A 22749-nucleotide genomic window follows, 5' to 3' on the forward strand; every position below is an offset into this window, starting at 1 on the left:
CCCGTTGCCTTGTGGTATCAGTTTTGTGAAAAGTCAGCATTTGTATATCCACTCTTTTTCACCTCTTTTGGGACAAACTGTAAACATATGAGTATAATCCACTGAGTACAGTCTACAAAACAATTTACTGTCCTTCATTTCAAAGTATCTCCTCGAGTGTTCTGTATTCCTGGCACTCCTTCTATTCACACCAACATGAATACACCCGTTTTAAATCAGCTCTTGATCTCTGAAGGCCAAATCCTGCAAGAGACAGGCTAACTCTAGAAACACATAGTATTTTGAAATATTACAGCCAAATGTGTAGCATAAACTGAAGGCATGTTTATTGTTTTTCTTACTTTCCCCTATTTAGAGTCTGCTCTGGTCTGTCTCATCCCTAAATTTAAAACGGTTGCCTGAATTTTGCAGAGTTCCTTAGCTAAGTTGGGAAACAGATTCTTTGTGTTAACCTATTTCCAAAGTTTGTGTTTCCTAAGTACTTTCATAAATCTACCAGAGACTGTAACATATCTTCCCCTGATTTTTTTTAATCTTAATCTGAAATACTGGCACATAGATAAAATAGAAGTTTATGTTCTGTTTTCCTCTGAATATGTGCAAGTAACGTATCACTCATACAAAGACATTCAACTTATATTATTCCTGCCTCAAGTCCAAAGAACATAATTTTGACTGTTCACTGCAAGCGGATATATGAGATTGTTACAAATTGATGCCAAGGGGCCCATACTTGGAATCCGTTTTGTTTTTCTTTGAGTTAGCTTTCAAATTGCAAGAGTGTGCATAATGAATGTGTTATCTAGTCCTTCTGTTTTGTATTTTTGAAGGAGAAACAGCACATACCGCAAAGTGACTTGGCCTACTTGCTCAGGTTCCATAGCAACCCAGTATTGCTGCGAATTCATTTTGTACTAATCAATTAGAAATTTTGCTCTGGCAGCTGGAATGAAAGTTTATGGGCCGAATCCTGCTTGTTTTACTTGGACCTGCAGTTGCAGTAAATTTGATGATATACTTGTCTGAGAAGTATACGGACTTGTATCTTTCGTCTCTCAGTTTATTTTTTTGTGAAAAGGTCAGATTTAATTTTTGGTTTTGTGTCCAGAGAAAAGCAGGCAATTCTCTTAAAGGATCCACAACTAAAGACACCCTTGTCCTACAGAGTTGCTGACAGGTTGCAAAGGAAGGTACCGCTTTGCTCCCCACGCGTTTTAAGTCAATGTTGTCAGCACAGCTGATTAGTGCACACCTTCCACCCATTAGCTTGGAGAATCTCCTGTTGCTTCCACCCCAATAGAGCGTGCCCAAAAGGGAATTTCCCGGGGAACACAGTGGTATGTGCCAGTGCCCCTCACAGCAGCACAGCCCTCAGTAGGGCAGTTACTGTGCACGATTCCTAGGGAACCTGCCCTGGTAAAGGTCAGCTCATGCACGGCTGGACGTGCATGTAACGACCGTGAAAGCCCATGGGAAATTCTTGTGTGCACTCTGCAATGGTGCAGTTGATTAAAAATCAAAGTTTTCATTATAGAGGTTTTAGGTGTTATTCATGGTTTTTCTTTTATCCTTGCCAAAACTGCAATATTGTGAGATAGGGAAAGCCCATACCAAAAAACCCAGCCTGCAGCCATGTGGAAATGGCAGAAAGTTTCTGATGTGGGCTGACAAAAGAGCTGACATTTTGCTTTTAGGATTACGATTCCAAATTCAGCTCATTCTGCTCCTGGTCTTTATGTCCAGACTGCAGACTTCATGTTATAGATATGCCAAGTGTGCTGTGTGACCGAAACACAGAGAGATTGGGGGTCTACTGTCATTTACCACACAATTTTTTTTTGTCGGAGTAGTCACACCATTAACCTTTTTATGCATTTTTACTAGTCTTTGCGTAAATGAGTCAGAGGTTTGAAATAATTTCTTTAATCTAGTTTGTCTCTCTCAATGGCTGGAAAAACGTATCCTCCAATTACAGAGTACACTGAAAAACTATAGGAAGACATAGGTTTAACACTTTTTTTTTTTCTATTTCACTCATCCATCACGCCAGAATTCAGGCTCTGACTACACAGCATTAGAAATCCGTATCATCCTGTTTTGTAACAAATGCATAGCAAATCAAAGTCATGATTTAAACTTTACTACATGTCAAGGCTCATCAAATCTCCATTGCAACAAAGAGGATGACGCAGAGTAGACTTTGCTCCTTCAAGAGAACATCAGAGCTGAATCTCCATTTGCATGTCAGGGTCTGTGAGAGGGAAAGCAGCACTCATCCACTTGCACATGCTCCCTTTCTTGCTGTCTCTCTCCAGCTCCTATGGGTAGTTACAAGAAGGTTATAGCCTTGGCACCGTAAAAAGGGTCAGGGAGTGTGAAGTGGGCTGCAGATTCTTTAAAAGCTGCATTCCTAAAGGAGGAACTTCTCTGTCTGGAGGGTTGTCAGAAAGAACGAGACCCAGACAACTCCACTGCCGCTCGTAACAAAACACACAGGGCTCTCAACTTCTGCACTCGCTCTGCACGCTGCACAGACTGCAGCTCATACCAGAAAGCGCAGGCTCTCTACCAAGGCTGGCTTCTCCTTTGGGTGACCACAGTCACCGGCCTGTCTCTGAGCACAGGTACACTCTTATATTCTCCCTGGTTCCCAGGCTTTGCATCCGACGCCACCATTTCTGCTCTGCCTATAATGTGCAATTTATAAGATCTGCATGTGCCAGGGAGGTGACATCCAAGGGCTTATCACGAGAACAACTGATGACCAAGGTGGAAAGAGACTTAGGAGAAACAGCTTTGGGGGATTTAAATGTTAAACCCACTTTATTGTTTTGGGTTTGTGTCCTTTCCTAAAGTGTTCATGCTGTGTTTAGTAAGAAATATTGTACAGCTATGTTGTGTGCTATGTTATGTTCAAAATGTGGGTTTGTTTGGAAACAGATCGGTTTTGAAGAAGTTTGCTCATTTTCTTGTGCTGTTACTATTTTATTTTGATGGATTTTTCAAACAGTTCAGAATTTGGGAAAATGTGGGAGATTAATCATTATGACTTTCAGATCAAATGTATCAAGGGGAAAAGTTCATGTTTAAATGCATTGTCCTGTATTTTAACCTATTATATGTCTGTGTATATATGTTCACCCTGTTTTTATTGATGTACTGCACGTATCTGACCTCCACTTTTGCCTGATAGCTTTTTCACCAGTTTGGGGTTTCTGATTTCCCAGTTTTGTTCAAAAATCTGATTGGAATCGACCCTGATAACCATTAATTACCTACAGTATGCTTTTTGAATTGGATCTCCTTAACCTCCACATACTTGATCCCATTTCCTCGCAGTCAGTAGCTCTTCCTTGATTGGGCGCAGCTTGATGTAAAAATATTATCTAAGAACCTAATTTGCTGCATTTCTCGTGGTTTAATCAATGAAATGACACTGCCTGCACGGAGCTTTACTTCTGCCCTGTATCGGTGCATTAGTTCGCTGACATGCTTCACCACCACATAGCGATGCCCTGCTCTCTCCTCCACTTTCTGCCCACGTGAGGCAAGTTTCAGACCGTTTGCCTTATAAACTTGGTAAGGGAATGGTTAAACCCAACCCCCAAATGGACTATACCCTTTTCAGATGAAATCTGGAATAATTTACCTCACAGTACGTCGGGAAAAAACTTTTCCTTTAGTACAACGCAGCCCGGCATTCACACTTGGCCTCGGTGACAGTTTGCGCCCGCTTTGTGGTACGAAGCATCTCTCGCACCAGGGGCTCCCTCTGATGCCAAAACCTTAAAAAAACCTGGGGGGATGAGGGTTTTAGGGGACGGCTACCACCCGAGGGACAGCGGCCAGGAGTCCCCTCAGAGCAGCCGGCGGGCAGATACGTGCAGTCGGCCGCCCCTCAGGCAGGGCCACCCCTTTGGGGACGGGGACGGGAGGGGGGGGGCGGCCTTCCCTCGTGCCCCGGCTCAACTTTTTTGTCTCTCTGTCTGTCTTTTGTCATTTTTTGTTTATTTTATGTCTTTTTCTTCTTTTTTTTTTCTTTCTCCCTTTTCTGTGTGTGCGTGTGTGTTTGTGGCCCGCAGGTCCTCCCCTGCGTTGTTCGTCCGCCTCCTCCACCCCCCCCGAGCAGTCCCCCTCCCCTCCCCTCTCGCCGCCGGCCAATGAGGGCCCGGGGCGGTTGCTGGGCAACGGCGCGGCCCAGCCGGCCGCGGACTCTGACTCTGAGGAAGAGTTTGTCCCTAATTCATTCTTAGTTAAAAGTGGCTCTGGAAACCTCTGTGTCGCCGCCAACGGTGAGTGACTCTCTATCTACTTTTCTTGCTCGTCTGATAGCCGTGCGCGGGGATGGAGTTTGGCTGGGGGTGCGAATGTGCCCTTTGGGTTGGTTTGGGAATTTTGATTAAAAATAAATAAATTGGGGAGGGGGATAAAAGATGGGGGGAGAGGGGGGAATACCTCGTAAAGGTTGAAAACTGCAGGAAAGGTTTGTGGTGGCTGCTCTGTGTGTTGCTGGGTGGCTGTGGTAATGGATGAGCCACCCACGCTGGTACCTGGGCAGAGCTCAGACACTTCATGTGAGGTGAAGTTTGGAGCCTCTTCCCTTTTTTTTTTTTTTTTTTTTTTTGGGGGGGGGATTTTTGTTTTGTTTGAGGCTTTTTTTTTTTCTTTTTTTTTTCCTCGTGGCTGAAAAAAACCTCACCAAAAAATCCCCCTTCTCTGTGAGGGCAGCAAGGTGCAGCCTGGGGGCTGGCTGGGTGCAGGGCTCAGGGGGGCGGCCAGGTGGGCTCGAAGTGCCGTGGGCCCCTGCAGCTGAGAGCGGCCCTTAGGCTCCCACCGCTGTCAGAAACCTGTCTCCGAAGAGGAGTGTGGATGGAAGGGGAATGCTGAAACCCCAGAGTTTCCTTGTGAGTTGTGACAGTGGCATCAGCACTGTGTGCTCAGTCTCAGAGGCCAGAGGAGGGTGTCTGCGTCCACATCTCCCTCAGAGGTGCTGAGAGATGCCCTCAGGGTAAGTATTTGAGGCAGCAGCACAACCCGGTGCTTCTGGGATGCTCTGAGACTCCCCAAATGGGAGCTGAGGGTGCTCAGCACTGCTGGATGGACCAGGCTGCTTAAACAAATTTCCAGAAGAGGAATGAGATTCACAGCTCTCTGCTGCAAAGACAATGAGTCATAAACAGAGAGGTAACGCTCGTTGGCAAAGAAATGTGAAATTTCATCAAGGGTAGTGTAACCTGATGAAGTGCAGATTACAGCAGTGGAATAGCAGTGACCACTCAGGCCGCTGCCATCCGGCTTGAGTGATAATTGCTCACAGGTCTGATTTATGATGAAGGAGAAGGCATTCAAAGATATCTTGAAAGAGAGAAGGAAAGGTGAGAGAGAGGTTTACTGCAGCTGGCAACAGCTTAACTCCATTTATGTTAAGCTTCTAAGAAGGTTTCCTAGGATGCTGTTATCCCCAAGTAAGGGGAGAAAGTTTGACATTTAATTTGTGTCGTGTGTGTCCCCCTTTCCCAGCTTCCCTCTTCTTTTCTTTCGTAGCATTTGTTATGGTAAAAACAAACTTTCCCTTCAGGGTTTTTCAAAGGAGAAGGTTATCTCCTCTGAATTATCATCCTAAGGAGAGTAGGGGGAAATACCCTGTTGTATTCATTCAGGAAACTGCTTAAAATTCATATCCTCTGTTCAGATTCAGCCCTCCCCTCCCACTCTGTAAAACACCCCCACACACACACCCCCTACCCCCACCTCCGATTCCTTGCAGTCACAGTACGTTGAAATCTGAAATCATGTAGATGACCCTCTTGTTGGAAATAAAGCCAGACTCACACTTCATCTCATGCTTTTGACATCAGAATGTATGTACTTTCTCTTTGTTCATTTAGGGGATATATATGTACACATACATGCACACCCTCCAGGTAAAAAGAGGGAAGAAAGAGAAAGCAAGTGAGATTAAAGACCTTAATCTCTTTTTTTACTAATTAGCTGAACAACAGAAAAAGCATTGTTCAGAGTCCACAGTGGGTTGACGACATTATTGTATTATTGATGTGCTGGTGAGTTAGTTAGACTTCAGGCTTTTCAGCTGCCTGCTTATTTATCCTCTTTCTTTCTCAGTGCTTTTTGCATCGGCTTGTAGACACACTACATTCCCTGAGGCCGCCTTTGTGTGTAGGATTCAGCAGGTTGGTAATAAATATGTCCTACACAAAGACAGGGCGTCGGGGGTCTCATTTGCGTGCTTATTCTAGTTGTTCAGTAATCAGAAGTGCAGGTAATGCCAGCACACTGGTGACCTGTTAGAATCAGCTCAGCGTCATTCTGCTATCAGGAGGAAAACAAAGGTGACTTATTATGTCACCTATCAACCCATAATCTGAGAGTTCACATGAATAAGAAGCACAGACCATACAAGCCCATCATGTCTAAAACCTAGAGACTCTTCTGACCTCTGTAAATGGATTTAATTGCTTTAGTTCCTTAATGTTCTGTTTCTATGAGGCTTAGTCAGCTTAAACTTTAAATGACAAAGGCAGGTCTTTATGTTCCTTAAATGGTGGAAATTAGTAAAAGCTTATTTTGGTTAGGACTAAGTTTAATACAGTTAGAGCACTCATTCTCAGAGAATAGTAGCTGTCTCAACAGCAGGACAGGCTGAGAATGCTGTCCAAAGGATTTGTGTTGCACTTTTTAATTGATTGTGGCTAGGTTTTCCTTCCACAGCTGTGTAAACTCAGCCTTAGAGAAGTCCATCCAAAGTAAGTAACACCCAGGGAGCAGCACCGCTGTTACAAATCCCCATGTAAATTGCAAATAGAATGCACATGGAACTTAAAAACATGCTACTTTTTGAAGATACACTAGGCTATTCTTTATCTAAGTTCCTTTCATTCCAGAAAGGGAATAATGTACATAATATTATTTCTACACTTCCAGGAAAATGTCCGGCTAAATTTTCAAATGAAGGCTGGAACAAGCTAATAAGTATATAAATATGCAGGCATATTTTAGGGCTTTTAATTTTGTATTGGATGTATTACAAACCATTGTTTGGGGTTTTTTTACTTGTAAAAGTAATTTAGAACATTAAAAATCCACGATTCTTATTGTACCTATACTATCAGCAGGTACTTAAGGTAAAAAAGAGACTTTTCAGACTTAGACCTTTTTGCTTTTGTTTTTATATATGTCAACTCCAGAAGACTTTTTATTTTACCTAAAATTACCCAAAGTAACTAGGATGTGAATGTCTCCATTTTATAGAATCATAGAATGGTTTGAATTGGAAGTGACCTTTAAAGATCATCTAGTTCCAACCCTCCTGCCATTGGCAGGGATATTTTCAACTAGACCAGGTTGCCCAAAGCTCCATCCAACCTGGCCTTGAACACTTCCAGGGATGAGGCAGCCACAACTTCTCTGGGCAACCTGTTGCAGTGTCTCACCACTGTCACAGTAAATAATTTCTTCCTTATATCAAATCTAAATCTCTCCTCTTTTAGTTTAAAACCATTACCCCTTGTTCTATCACTACAGACCCTGGTAAAAAGTTTCTCTCCATCTTCCTTGTAAGCTCCCTTTAAGTATTGAAAGGCCACACAGAGCCTTCCCTTCTCCAGGCTAAATAACCTCAACTCTCTCAAACATCTCGGGAAGTTTCCTTTCAGAAACCTTAAAATTTCATGATTTCAGGATTTCAGCACTATTTGAAAAGTAGGCTGTCTTGAGGTATCTCGGTGGACATTCAGAAACACTAATTAGTTCTTCAGGTTTCTCATCAGTCAGGATACGTATATACTGGTGTGTAGGTATATATGTATATGACTGATGAGAAGCCAGAACTTCTGAAGGCATCCAGTCTTTAATCTGATTGTTTTAAGAAACTAACAAAAGCTGTGTTGGCTCAGAACATTGGTCCATATAGTTTCTGCTAGTGGTATGGGATGAGAAGCACAAGCCAGTGGGGTTGTAGGGAGGATTCTGACTGGCTGGGAAAGGTCAAGCCCCAGCCAAAGAGACGTAAGTAGAGGTTGGTGATTGGCTCAGGGGCAGTAGCTCTCTTCCATTTGAACCAGTAAATAACATGAAAAATAAATTAAAAAAAAATAAAAATTGAGTGTCTTTAGGTAATGGTGTTTAGAAAGAGCACATCACCATGACCTTTGCTGTCCACTTCCCTCAGCATCCCCAGCTGTGGCACTGGGGGTGTTAGCAAGTATATCTCTGCTTAGCACAGCTGCAAGGTAGGGAAATGGCTGTTATCTCCCTGGGTAGCTGATGTGCAGAGTGACAAAGAACAGATTTTGAAAAATATATGAAATCTATGGAAAGCTGACATGTGAATTCCTTTGTGAACGCTGACCGTGTTGCCTTGTAGTCAAAGCTGAAGTGCATGACTTCTTCCAGCTCTTTCATCGGTGAGCAGGCATTCAAGGTGAAGTGTGTTTTTGTCATTTTGTGGGGTCTGGTGTGTTTAAGTTGCTCATATCAGGCAACAGGAAGGCTGGATGTTGACATTTGAAACAACCTCTACAGATGGGAGCCGCAAAATCCCAAATCACTTCTTGTTTTGGGCATTTTAATATTCTCAAACACAATTTCAGAGACCAGGGCATGGATTTTATTTAATTCTAACAGAAGTAAGGAGATACCAGAATGTTGTAAGAATATCTAAAACTGACTCTGGTCCTAGAAATTACTTAGGTGACACTGGAGGTAACACCTACTAAGTCTCTGTAGGAAGGAACTAATGCAGTTTGGAGTCTTATCATCCACTTCTGAATATGTGTACCCCAATTTCTTTGGCTTCTCTCTCAAATACATCCCTATTCCAACAACTCTTGTTACTCCCTACTGATTAACCAGTCCTGTTCCTTTGCTACCACTAAGGGCATTTAGTCACAAAAAAAGCAGCAGTGGAGGGTCGCGCTGCTAGTCACCCAAAGTGACATTGCTGCTAGAGACAGAGAGAGGCGAGGTAGGCATGATTCACTGTGTTATTGGACTTCGAATTCCAAGAGGAGTGTTCAGTGTTGTGTGAAGCATGGACAATGCAGCCCTCACCTCAGGCACAGATAGCGATGTCAGTAGAGGGGAGGAGGGAAAACCGTGTTGAGTTACGTACATAAATATTCCAGGGTCAGAGCCTAGGAGATGAGTGCGACTTCCATAGGATCATTGATTTCAGTGGAAAATAGGCCAAATCAGGATCAGTTTGACTCCAGAAGCCGAAAACACCCCACAGTGTGCTGCTTCTACTTAGTGGGATCTGGATGAACAAGCCACTTGGCCAACAAAATCCACAGTCAGGGAGTTAACACAGATTCATGTACTGCCTTTGTCACTTTTTCTTTGTTTAGAGTGCTGGACAATTATGAAGATAAATCCTTCACAAAAAGGCTGATGAGGACTACTATAGCCTTATCTGTGTTTTGTCAAATAGTTTAATTTGATATAAATTGTGCGTTTCTCGCACTTTACAGTGAGTAACTGACCAGATCATCTGCCGCCACTACTGCTATGGCTGGATTTCTTCAGCACCTAAAAGGAAGTCATCTTCCAGAAATACAGGGCTCTTTCTGCTGAAAGTTTTTAATCTATCTATGCATGTGCTCAGTGTTTATTTCTTCAGTATCCTTGATGTGTTTGGTGCTGCATAGTCTGCCACACAGAGACTGCTGTTTTCAGACTCACTCTGCAGCCCAGTGTGACCAGCTGAAAGGCTGAACTTCCCATCAGCCCTGCTTTGCATCAGGCATCACTCCTCTGACCTTCAGGTCCAACTTCAGACACATGAGTTGTCCGGTAGGAGCCCTGCTTGAGCACAGGGTTAGGTGTTTACAACACTGGGATGGAAGAGACAGTCACAGAGAAATCAAACTGCAGCAGGGATCCCAAAAGACACGGAATATTAAAGCATTTCAGAGAAAGAATGGTATTGTGTAAGGCTGCTTAGAAAAGTGGAGAATTTTCAGGGATCTGACTGAGGAGAGCAAAAGAACCTTTGATAATGTAATCTTAATAATTGATATTTCGCTCATCTAATAATTAATAATAAATCCCAATTAAATTCAATTTTCTTTTATGTAAGACTTTTCTTTTTTCTTTCCAAAAAGGCTTGTGGACAGAGAGTCTATTCTCTTGCTGTGTTTTGTCCTTGCACAGTGCTTTCTGTTGCTTCTTTCTTTACTACTCGAGTAAGCGTGTTAAGTAAGAATAACAATTAATCTCTGAATCCTTTATCAGAGATTTGCAGAGTCCATTATCAGTCAGTGTTACTCATAATGGTAATTCATAATTACAGAAGGGAAACTGAGGAATAGGAAGATACAGCCAATCATTTTCCAAGTATCTTTTAAAAAATTAAAAATATTCTTTCGATTATTCTGTTCCCTATTAAAACTTCTTTAACACCACCACCCTCCCCAATATTTCAGAATTTCAGGAAAAAAACATCTTAAGGAGAGGAAAGGTTTAAAAAGATGTTTAGTTTAGCAATAGTTTTAAAATATTCTGTAATAAAAGAACATTTTTTTAGAACAATGATGATGATTGGGAAAAAAAAAAGGTGCTAGGAGAGGTTCTTGGAAAAAAGTCTTTTGAAAAACAGTTTTACATAATTTTTCACTGAATTTATCCTCTAATTTGGGAACATGTTCAGAGTTCAGCCTGAGAAACCGTGACCTAAATTCCTCCCTTTTAATTTTAGTCAGAAAACTAAACGAGACATATTAATCATAAGCCTTCAATTTATCTAGAGGCATTTCAGACCATCAGGGTCTGAATCATGCTGAGGAGATTCCCCTTTTTTCCACTCATTCTGGAAAGAGCTGTGGTTGACTGAGTCCATAGAAGCCTGAGAAGGAAGTTAGGAGCCTCAATCTGGTCATTTGGCTTGATTCTTGTATTTGTCATCTACGTGAACTCACTGAAACCATCCAGAAATTCACTGGCACGTTTGAAAATTTGTCCTCAAATCATTTCCCCAAATGTATCTCTGTTGTAAAGATGACAACAAGGTTCAGGTTTTGAATTGCCAAGCATCAGCCATTGCCTCTCAAACCCTGGAAGATGAAGTAAGAAGTTCTAAACTGGCAGATGTGAGGAGGATCAGATCATGAATTATTCCTGCTCCTATTCACTGAGCAGTGGAGCTGTCCTGTTGAGTTTTTGTTCCTCCTGTTTCACTCTTCCTACCAGGAGGAAAGATCAGAAAGATTTCAGTGTGCAGGCTGCAGATCTTTTGGAGGACATGAAGCTCCAGAAGTGCCCACTTACCTTGCTGTCACTTGAGCTCTTGCCCCACGAATTCACTTTGCATCCTGAGAGTATTTGTTTAACCTGGCAGTTGTTTGGCTTCAGGATGAGCCAAAGGTGAGAAGCAAATCATTTGCCATAGGACTAGATTCTTATCGCTGATATCGGTGGGAGGCCATTTGGATTAGATTCCTAGCATAACGAGGGTCAAATCCTGACCCAGCTAAAATCCTTTTGGCTCAAACAGGGAGGTTTGCTCAGGAGTGGATAATATGAATACACAGAAAGTCAGGGATTTAGTGTTGTTTTGTTTTGTTTTGTTTTTTCAAAGAATAAAAGTCCCAAAGAGAATAAAGCAAAGTTCTGATTGTCACATTCAGTGAAGGGCAGCAATGAAATGAGTCACCTTTCCAGGCCAGTAGGGAACACACTGAATCAGTTAAAGCAGATTTATAGCTTTTTAGCTGTGATAAAACCGTATCAGCGTGTATATGAATTTACATAGGAGTAGGGATTTTTCTTCTTTCTTTTAATGCAAGCCACATTGGAAAGTGTGCACAAAAGAGCCCCACTCTGAGGAAAGACAACTGGAACAAATTATATGCATTCAGACTTGTTAAACTGAATTGGCAGCAGAAATATTCCTGGTAACCTGAGCATTACAGCAGCATTGGTATAGTTAAGGTTATGTCAGCATTTCCATTAGAAACCCCTATTTTCAGAAGTTTATATCTGCAGTAAAAATTCACTGTGGGTTGAAACTTGACAAGCTGTGCAAGGTCTCATCTGAGATGGATTTTTTTTTTTTACCTTCTTCTTTACAAAATTGGGGAGAAAAATCTGTTCGAAGAGTCAAGCTACAAGAGCACAAACAAAAGTAGCAGCATTCTGGCTTTGATCCTTTCCAATGTTAAAAAACCCCGTTTCTTTCTTTATAGTGTAACTATCAAATGTGCAACAAAATCTTGCTCTGAAGAAGGAATTAATCATTACACTATTAAAGGAAATGAAACATTAATTTATGGCCCATTAGATGCTTTTTCACTGCAGGACTGCCAGTGTTTTGGTCTACCTCAGGTTATACTGAGAGATTTGTGACTAACATGAAACAAAGCCCCCAAAGGAGCAGATTCTGTGTGGAAAAAAAATGCTTCTGGGCAGCTTTAGAAGAACAAAACATTGAAGGCAGAGTCGTCCAGAGATTGGAGCGAGTACTAGGAATTCAGCATTCTGGTTTCTGCCACAGGCTTCTCAGCTAAAAAACTTAACCTCAGTCTTCTCCGTTGGAAATGGAGGATATAGCAAGCCATGGGCTTCAGTATCCTTACAAACTATTTCCTCATCTCCGTGATATTAGTGGAGCTAGCCATGGTTTACACTATGGTGAACGAGTAGGCAAAAAGGGACCCATGGCTCCATGCTTGCAGACAACAGGTTTCAGAGAGTAAGCTAATCTCTTTTCTAAATCTTTTCAGATTTCTGGGTGTACAGCATCGAACTTGTTATTCCTGGGTATGTATCATCTCTGAGCTGATGCCTGTACAACTGAGGATCTTGTAGGAGGCAGTGCAGGGTTGTGTGTCTTCTCCACTTTGAAAAGTCATAGCTGATGTTCATCAGAACTTTTTCCATTCACCAGATAAAAGCTGGTGTGGAAGTGCAAAGTATTATAAAATACAGGAAGGAAGTCTGATGTTCGTGTACTCGTGGCTGCGTTGTGTTATGACTGTGAAATGGATCTCTCAGTTGGGAATGAGCTCAAACTTTGGGAAGGCTTGTTCCATTAGCTGTTTTCAAGCCATATGTCTCCATTTTAAAATGAGGACCTGGGGGCTTTGAACTTTATTTATAAGCTGAAATTTGCTGGCCACTGTGAGCCAGTGATTAATTTGTAAGGGAGAAGATGCCAGAAGTCTCACTCTGACCCGTGTGTTCGTTCAAACTAAACATCCAATGACTGCGTAGCCTCAGAAGATGTCTCCCCCCACTTCCTCCTCCATCGTTTCTGTGCTTTGCATTATTCACTGTGTTTATTGTAACACACTATTAATCTCAACCAGAGCTTTCAAACCATCATGTGACCCCAACAAATTCTTCAACTAAAGCAGTGATAGCTTTAGGTGTTCTGGGTGGAAGCTTTGAGGCTCCAAGTAGAAGGGAAAGGATCGGGTTAAAATGTTTGAAGCAGTAACTCAGAGAAGAAAGTGCCTTCTGTGGATACAGTACAAGTTTTCTGAAAAGTGACATTTGGAACATGACATGAGGGGATAGTGTAGCTTCTTGCTGTGTGTGTATGAACCACGGTGTATCCTTTGAAGTTACTTCCCATGTGTACCTGGGTGCAAAGCAGTAGGGTTGTTTTGTTCAGGAGAGGGCAATCCTTAACCGTGTGTCTAACAGCAGGACCAAGCCCTTAGTGCCCATGCTTGATAGTAAAGCTGATGTGATAGACAGTTATGGCACAGAAGAAGCCTTTGATCTTGGAGGGATTATATGAAAGACTGTCACAGTTCCTTAAGAGTCAATTGGGTTAAGCCTTTGAGGACTACAAGCCCCAGTGTACGCATCCCACATAAGAATTAATTTTGCTGGCAGTTTGGAAAACACCACAATTTGAAGGGTTAAAAGTTTTGTTTGTTTTTAATTCCCGCCATGTGAATTGAGACAAAACCCCCAAATACAGATGGAATAGCTGGTACAGTGTTTGAAATGTGTGATTGGCATTAGCTCAAAATCTACAACTACGAGGTCAGTGTTTTGTAGTAAGTAACGCCTGGAAATGGGAGTCAGAAGACTGATGACAATTTGTGACTTTGGCCAAGGGACCTAAATGTTGGTACCTGACTCTTCCATGAATAAAATGGGGGATAATGATGATTGTTTGATTCTTACAAGCTTTGGAGATGTTTAGATTCTTGATTGAAAATGAAAAATGCTGCTGTCATGCTCCCACTGTGTTCTGCTGCTACATCCACAGCTTTGCAGGGCTTTATTGCTGGCTTTTAACATGTACTCACATCTCCATAGGTAAGGGATGGTGATGCCACAAAGTTTAGGCACCTTTTAGTAACCTGTCTTCAAAGTCTGCCCTGACTTTTAACAGGGAAGATTTAATAGATTTTTTTTCTCTTTCCGTGTAATAATTAGGCCTACTAATGGCAGCCTACTTAATTAAAGCCTTTTCCATAGAAAGCAGATAAAGCATAGCAAAAAGACAAAATGGTTCAAATCATAAGACGGTATGACAGAAATTAATAAAATTCAGGCATTTAGTATTTCACATTTCTGCTTACAAGAGGTTAGCTGATATTGACATGTCAAAGTAGCGTGAAAATGTACAACCATTCGCTAAAGACCAGTGACTCCATGTTACTTGAACTACTGAAGCCTGAATCTGCCCCCTTTACTCATCAACTGTCTCAAACAGCAAGTAGTCTTATTGGTAAGAGTGGTCAAAAGGCCAGACTGGCCCTCATTAATTGCCTCCTAATTGTTCCTAACCTTTCACTCCTTAGGACATCACCATTACTTGGAAATTGACCCCAGCAAAATATAGCAAGATTGTTTGTGATGCCTTTCAGAGTAGCCTAAAAATTACTGTTGTCACTTCTTGTCTTTCTTACCTGTCCTAACTGAAGATGCCCTGGCAGGGCAGTAAATTACAGGCAGTTTTCACCTACTGTCTTAAAATACATTGCTTCTCTCTGGATGATCTGAGCTTTTTTATGGTATGTTAAAATTCTGTAGGTTTTCAAGGTATTTCTAGGTGTCCCACCAATTTAGTCTCTTAATCTCAATGTGTTTCATTTTCTTTCTGTCTAAATAATACCTGTATTGTAGAGACAAAAAGCTGCCTCTCAGAATTATTGAGGTTAAGCAGGTTATAATTTCAGCATTTTGGACAACTCAGGATAATAGCAGTTCGATAAGTATGAAGTGCTGCAAATAGGGAAAAGCATTCAGAAACTGTAAGTGGCCATATTTCTTTTCAGCATTTGGGGGCAGGAGGTGTTGTGGTGGCCAGGCCAGTAATAGTCTGTCTCATCATGTGCACTATTCAAAATTAGCCAGCCATGACAGCTCAGGAATTGGACTCCAGGTTCTCCCACATGAGGGGAGAATTGAGCTTTCTGACCTGTTTCAGAAAAATTAAAGTAGCGGCACATGCCTCATTAGCATGACAGCTGTGGGAGTGGGCTTAGGGTATAATAAAGTTCTGCAAGACCTTCGTGTGCTTCAGTAGGAAAGCTCACGAGTGTAAAATCGATGCTTTTGATACATTAGGTGGTAATGGAAGAAGCACAGCACAGAAGTGGTATGATCGGATGATTTAGTTATAGCTATAAATCTAGTGGCAGTATCATGGCAACGTGATAGGACACAGCATTTCATAAGGAGCGCGGCATAAAGATTCATGCATTAGTCAAGTCTGCTGTTGAAGCACGTGTGGGTGGGGGTTGCATTCCTGATATAATTGACAGAGTGGTTCATCCTGGCAAACACACTGAGCTGGTTAAACAAGGATACTTTGTAGTAAATGAGCACTTTAGACAGAAGTGCTGATATTTGGATTCTGTATGGGTATTTCTGGTATAAAATTGTTGTGGTGAAATGAAAATCGGCATGGATTACTCCAGGTTAAAACTAATGCTTGCACACTGACCCCTTCCTTGCCCTACCCTGCCTGGCCAAATGCGGAGATTTTGTAAAAATTCTCCAGAGTCACATTTCAACAGTAAAACTATTACCACTTGATGATTGCTTGTGCTATGTTTTAATGTAAATCAGCTCTTTTCCTTTATACTCAGTTTACATAAATCCTGCCCAAAGCACCTTAAACAACTTATCTCCCTAAAACTGAATGGCTACATAAGACTATCACAAGGATCTCTGTTCCACCTCAAGCCATATAGTTCCTCGTTCAGGCATCTTGTTTTTAAATTCATTATTCCTCTGTAATTACCATCATTTTTGCTGCCCTTCTTTGTATTGCAATCAGTTTTTCTACACCTTTCTAATAGTGTGGGACAACTGAGGTTGGTATGGCTTCACATAGGCAATGAGTACCCAAGGAAAGAAAGGTCAGGTAAAAACAGAAGGGAGTGACATTGCTTCTTGCTATGAATGTATGCTTGATTAGGAAAAATATTATTAGGATTAGTACAGAGGAGTAGCAAGTCAGAGGAGACAAAGCAGATTTTAGTTTTATCGTAGAATGAGTTACAGAAATCCTTACTGCTGCTGCCTGTAACTTTTCTGATACACCAATGAAACTTGAAACAAGAGGTCATCTCAGAGGGTAATAACTTCCAGCCAAAAATGTGCTTCAGTCTACCAGACCACCCATCCTTTCTTTATCAGTGAGGTCAAAATAATAGCAGTGCTTGACACTTTTACACAGATGGGTAAAATCTATTGTGTCACCTGTAGATATTTCCAGAAACCAAACCCATGTAACTGTTTTTAATAGCAGAAGTAGTTATATTGTGCCTTTCCTGTGTACATCTCTGAGCAATTAGGAAACAGTAGGTCTCCTGGTACCTCCTTGAATCAGATAAGTGTGATTATCTCCGTTTTACAGAGGTCACAAGTTACTAGCCCGAGGTCACCCAGGCATTCTGTGATACCATCACGACGGAATTCATCTCCCCTTATTCTCCCATTTCTGTAACAACCTCTACACTATGTTCTCTCCCAAAAGCTACACAGAGATGCTTAACACAATTGAGCATTTCGGTGCAATTGATTTCTGACAGTCTGAGCCACTTCCTAGACCTGATTTCACCTGCTGAAAATGGCTTAGTATGATCAGGAGTTTTCCCCAGTTTACAGACAACCACAATGGATAGAATTCATATAAAATACACAGATATGGACAGACATCCAAGTACTACATCTACCTAGATCTGCATAAAATATTCTGTTTGCTAATGGAATGAGAAATAAATGATTTTCAAACATAGTTGTGAAATTTGCAAAGGCACCTTAAATACCTGTTTGAAAATTGTGTCTTAGTTTTTAGTCACATGAATTTCTGAACAGGGAATTTAGGCTTGAGCTGAATGTTGTGGTAGCTTCTATTTAAAACAGTTTGCTTTGTCTTCCATTTCTTCTCTGTAAAAACTCTTGAGCGGTTTATATCAGTGTCAGAAGTTCCTCCAATCCATCTTGGGATAAAACACAAACAGTTCTCTTCTGACTGAACTGCGGGTTGGTTGCTGTCACGTGGAAAGCTGACTAAAGCCCTTTAATTTATGAAATGCTACATACTCCTCAAAAGATTGCCTAAATATTTTACTGCGTGTCACTTTTTGTTGGAAACCAGAACCCATATTTGCTGTGCCATCCATTAAGTAGAACCTCTTCAAATTACTTCTGCTTCTAAATGGGAGTTTGTATGTGCTAACTTTTATCTGACAACTTCAAACACATCTCAGGGCTCTTGCATCTTTTTTACTGTTTGTCTCCATCTTGGCTTAGCGTAATATTTATGTGCAGGATTTAGAGGTGTTCTTAAAGCTTTTTTTGCTTTTTTTTCCCCAAATTGTTCTTTACAGGGTGCTGGGAGGGGGTAATATTTAAGGTCCCTATAAAGAATGTGGGTAACTTCCATCTGCTCAGATGCTAAGAGAGTAGGATATCTGCGTGCTACAATAATTGATAAATTATTGTGTACAAGAGGTAATGATGATGTTTGAAGTTTTACAGAATTAATTTTCTTGGAAGTTTTTCAGTGCAGTAGCCATGGAAAGCTTATTTCAGATAGACTGAGGAACTGAAGGAAAGAGAAAGGATCTTTAGAGATTGACATAAGTGACTTGCGTGGCAGAAGGATAATCCCTGCACACACCTGTGCAGCAAAAACACGACGTGTGGATTAGTTTTGTACTTAATCTGTCACTCTGGCATTCCCTCCGTGAACTGCCTGAGTGGTTTCTGCTGGCCCAGCTCAAGTGTCACTGTAGCTTCAGCGGCAGCCGCGTGAGTGCTGGTGGATTTTGATACCAAACAATGCATGTTTGTGCGTTCATTTTGAGTCTGGTGTCTGAGGTGGAATTTTAATGGTGTGAAAAATGAGGGGAGGAAAGAGAAAATAATAACCTGAGCACTGAAACACAGCGCTCAATACGATTTCTCAAAATTTGCATTCACATCTGCTGCGCTTTTCACAAACAGCTCCTCACCCTGTCCCTTATCCCAGTAAAGTGGAATTCTGCTGTTAGTGTTACTCTGCCAGAAAACGGAGCATAAGGGGAGTCTTAAGTGCCTAGTCTGGCAGTTTTAATCCATCCAGCTAGCCTTTGCACTAACTGAACCACATTTTCTCTTGTATTACAAGTTTCCTTGTGTTTTCCATTTTGCAATGTGAGAGTCCAAACTCTTGCACTGGGTGACTGCATGTCTATAAAAACATGAGTTTCGTAATTTCAGGAAAATTTTTCATGACTCTCAGAGCGCTCCATATAAAAGGTGGGAAGTGAGAAAAAGGGAAAAGATTATGAGGATCTGTCTGTGATTGCTGCCACTGCTGTGCATTTTGGAGGAAGTGGCTCACCTGGATGAAGTACTTATTGCAAAAGCCAAACTTCTGGCAGAAAAAAGAGCATTAAATTCCAACCTGCAAACAGTAAAGAAAGGAGGAAGAAGAGGGTAGAAAAAGACCTAAAAGCATTGAAGAAAGTTTTGTTTCAAATATATTTGAGTTTCAGATTGGCCCGGTGTACTTCCTGTGGTGTTGGAGTGCTGTAAATTGGAAGCGCTCAGGTTGGAAACAGGTCTGAGGCACTGATTTCTGAGCCCAAACAGAGTTGCACTTACTGCCAGAATGGTTTATTCAGCTTGCTGGATGGGAGCCAAAGGAACTGACCGCCCTGTGAGCTGAAACCAGTGCCAGCCAGCCGCAGAATAACATTGCTTTGACTGAAATGGCAACTGTTTGTTTGTTCTTCCAGCAAAAGGGGGGAAAAAAGCAGCTTTTAGTGCTGGTGGTGACAGAGAAGGTTAAAAATCGAAGAGAAAAAAATAAGATTATTGTGCAAGAGCATGAAAGGTTAGGGGCAAATTTTTCTCCTTGGTTACACTTCTCTGGTTGCTTGGTCTTCACTGGTTTGTAATTAAAAGCTTGCTCTTCGTTAGTTTTAACATACAGGATTTTTCCTTCTTCTGCTAAAATATGGTAAATTCTTTTATAGGATAAATTGCCCTTACTGATAATGGTTGTAATGTACCAAATCCAGTAGGCAGTGTAGATACTGTCACAGCTGCACGTGATAGTAGTGGAGATTACAAGTCATAGGTTTTCATGTGTTAACAGAATACTTTACTGAGTAAATCAGCAGTTGAATATGACTTAGGACTTGATCTCAATGACTTTAGCAGGAGTTTAAGGTGAGCAAAATATGTAAGCACAGGTATTTGCAGGTCTTTTTTCAAGTAACATGGAAAGGCTGGCTTTCTCCTGATGACTTTGTGGTGAGTTTGGGGTGAATCACCCCTTGCTCTCAGTCTGTGGCATACAGCAGTTCCTTACATGCCATTCTGCAGTGCTGTTCGAGTGCCGAAGCTGCCTTGGCTGGACAACTTCTTGCTCGATGCTGTCATTTCACCCATACTGTTTGACTTCGTCCTCTTGCTTATTTATTCTGAGAGCTTTCATACCATTTGGATGCTAATAGCTGGCCTGATCGCACGCAGGAGGCACTGGCAGAGAGCTGGCAGAGTCGCACCACGGGAATCGCTGCCTGCTGGATTGTAGCTGGTCTAAGGTCAGGCTGGCACCACCCAACAACCTCTGCTGGAGCCAAGTTACTGTCTGCCCCCTGTTTGTGCCACAGTCATCCTCAGGGAATGTCCACCTTGCCTTTTTCTGGTTGCTATGCAACTGTCAAAACTGCTTTTTTTTCCCCAGCTTGTTAGTGTTTCTAGTAAGACAAACGGTTCCGGTTAGGCGATATTACTGGTGATATTAGTAGCATTTTTTTCTGCATGTGTCAGTGCGAATCCTGCATTTGATTTTGCTATCCCTAGAGATGTTTGATGCTTTTTTTGGTATGCAAGCCCTTGGAATTTTCAAATTAACCAATAACTTCAGTCCAACTAAAATAAGAGTAAAATAAAGTTACTAGTGCTCTTTATTGTGGAAAATAGGTTTAAATATGGGACTCAGCTGTAGACAGTCAAACTGAAGAGGAATAAACAAAATCCAAAATATGTTATTAAAATACACTTTAATAATAAGTTTAATGATGAAAAAATATTGAGATATTAACATATTTAGTTACATTTTAAAACTTCAGAAATAGAAATTTTTAAGAAGTCATGTCAATCACATGGTTTTTTGGGGCCCCACATCTTTTTGGAGAAGGTTTACCCAACTCTTGGGTTGGGTAGACAAGGTAAGGGACAACAGCTGGCGAGGGGAAGTCAATTAATCTTATTATTTGAATGAAGCACGCAAAGAGGAACATGGAAGATGGTATTTTTCACTTCCATTTTTCAGGTACTGTTGGAGAGGAGCAGCTGCTTATGCAGATACTGTAAAACTTAGTGGTGATTTCAGAAATGGAAGATAGGGTAGGGAAACAAGAAAGGAGAATAAGTCATCCTCTGGGGTTTTTATTGACTTTAAATACCATGGAAGATCTTTGTCTTCCTTCTCTATTCCAGGACTATCACCTGGGTGCACTCTAACTTGTTTGGTCCTTCCAACCTCCTCATTACTGTCAGCTTTCCTTCTGTCTCCCAGCGGGACTTGGGGCCAACTACCACCATACATGACACTTCAAGTAAATTTGAGTCACAAGTTGCCTATCGGGAGGTGCTGTGGTTTGTCAGCTGCACCGTCGTCTTCCCTGGAAAGCATGAACTTGCTCCTGCAATGCCGTGAGCACCACTTAACGCTTCATTAAGGGTTAAATCCTGTTGCTGTGCAGTGATGAACTCCATCATGTTATGAAACATAGCTTAGCTCTACGTCAGGTGAGTAGAAGGACAGAGATTTGGCCCATTGAATTTATACTGTGCCTTTTTAGTGATGTGCCAGAAGGAGAGATTCCTCCTTGCACCAGATGTGCTTTGCTTTAGAATTGCCATTCTGGGCATTTAGAGGGGAGGCAAAATGACAGGCTAAGCGCTAGCATTGCTAATACCTCAAACAAATGTTTTTCCGATTAATTAAAATAAATTGGCATAACAAGAAACACAGTGTGTGTCCTCAAAAGTGCAAAGTTGTTTTCTAATGCAGCTTCCTGTTAGAGCAAGTACTTTAATTATCTCTGTTTGTGCTCGAAAGCAAATTTGGATTTTTTTTTTCTTAGAAATCAGCATTGCTTGATTCCCATTGCTGCTTAAAAGGCAGCAGTGTGAAAGGCAGTTGTCCTTAAACATGAAGTGTGTTTTCCCCTATGCACACAGACTGTTCCCTTCAGCCTCCCTGAGGAGTGACCTAAGCACAGCTCTTGGTAAAGAACTCTAATCTGTGTTTGTACAGAATCACTCTCTTGGTTTGCATTATTTTATTATTTAAACATAATAAGCTTCAGTAGTTCATGAACAGCACACTGAAAGACAAAGAGCTGTGATAGTAGGAAAAGCAGCAGGTTTTCCTCATTCCATATAGAGCCTAAATAAAGAATGAAAAGACTCACTGCAATTGTCAGTCATAAAAGAGTCCCATCGCTATCAGTCGGAATGGGGAAAGTCATATTGTTGTAAAAGCAGTTACTGGCCAGTTCCTTACACAAATAAACCAAGATATTTATACTAAAATATATTTCTTATTATTGCTGGAGTCCAGGCTGGGATGAAACTTAATTTGGTAATTGTTTTTTCTGTGTGTAGAATGTTTAGCAAATTACATGCTACCTCCTCCACCACAGGCAGCACTGGTTATATAGTTTTTTAGTTACATCAGGTTGTCCTAATAAGCTAGTCGTGTATTATCTTCTGTGATGCTATCAGATGTTGGACTGGATCCATCCTTGAATGGGAAACCTCCCAGGAATGCTTGCCGATCTTGCTTGAATTGTTGCTGGTACTTCCTGAACTATCAGTTTTCGTTGCCAGTCAGCGCTGAGCCAATGCTCCGGGACAGTATCAGGTGTGCTCTTTAACTGAGACATGAAACCAAAATCTTGACCACTTCTTTGTGGTTCCTTAAAGATCACTTGTCATCTTTGTAATACAAGGGTATTGACTCCTCTGTCCTAGTTACATTCTAATTTCAGTAATTCTATTCCACCCCTCCAGATTTTCTCTGTCTTTGCAGTTGGTTGAAGTAGTCTTTTTTCTTTTTTTCTTTTTTTTTCCCCCCAATTTCTATTTGAAACTTTTGGTTTACTGTTCAGTGGAGTGAAACATAGTGGACTGGGTTGCCCAGGAGATGAGACTAGAAAATCAGGTGGTCCTTTTTTATCTTAAAACCTACGAATCTACGCAGTGCTGTTTCATGGTCTTAGTCAGCTGCGATGTGTTTCACTGCAGAGGCAC

The 22749-nt window shown here is 41.4% G+C and overlaps 1 protein-coding gene across 2 annotated transcripts in view; it reads left to right on the plus strand.

Annotated features, from left to right (window-relative positions):
* The window catches only part of TENM4 (teneurin transmembrane protein 4), a 622246-nt gene that overhangs the window by 346242 nt on the left and 253255 nt on the right, over positions 1-22749 (plus strand). The window contains exon 6 of one of the 2 annotated variants that reach the window (XM_054803243.1): positions 4083-4292. The exons of the other annotated variant lie outside the window; for it this stretch is intronic. Within the exon in view, the coding sequence (XP_054659218.1) occupies positions 4083-4292 (210 nt within the window). The remainder of the gene's footprint in view (positions 1-4082; positions 4293-22749) is intronic. 2 annotated transcript variants of the gene reach the window in all.

The sequence above is a fragment of the Grus americana genome, chromosome 1, assembly GCF_028858705.1.
Source record: "Grus americana isolate bGruAme1 chromosome 1, bGruAme1.mat, whole genome shotgun sequence".
Taxonomy (NCBI): Eukaryota; Metazoa; Chordata; class Aves; order Gruiformes; family Gruidae; genus Grus; species Grus americana.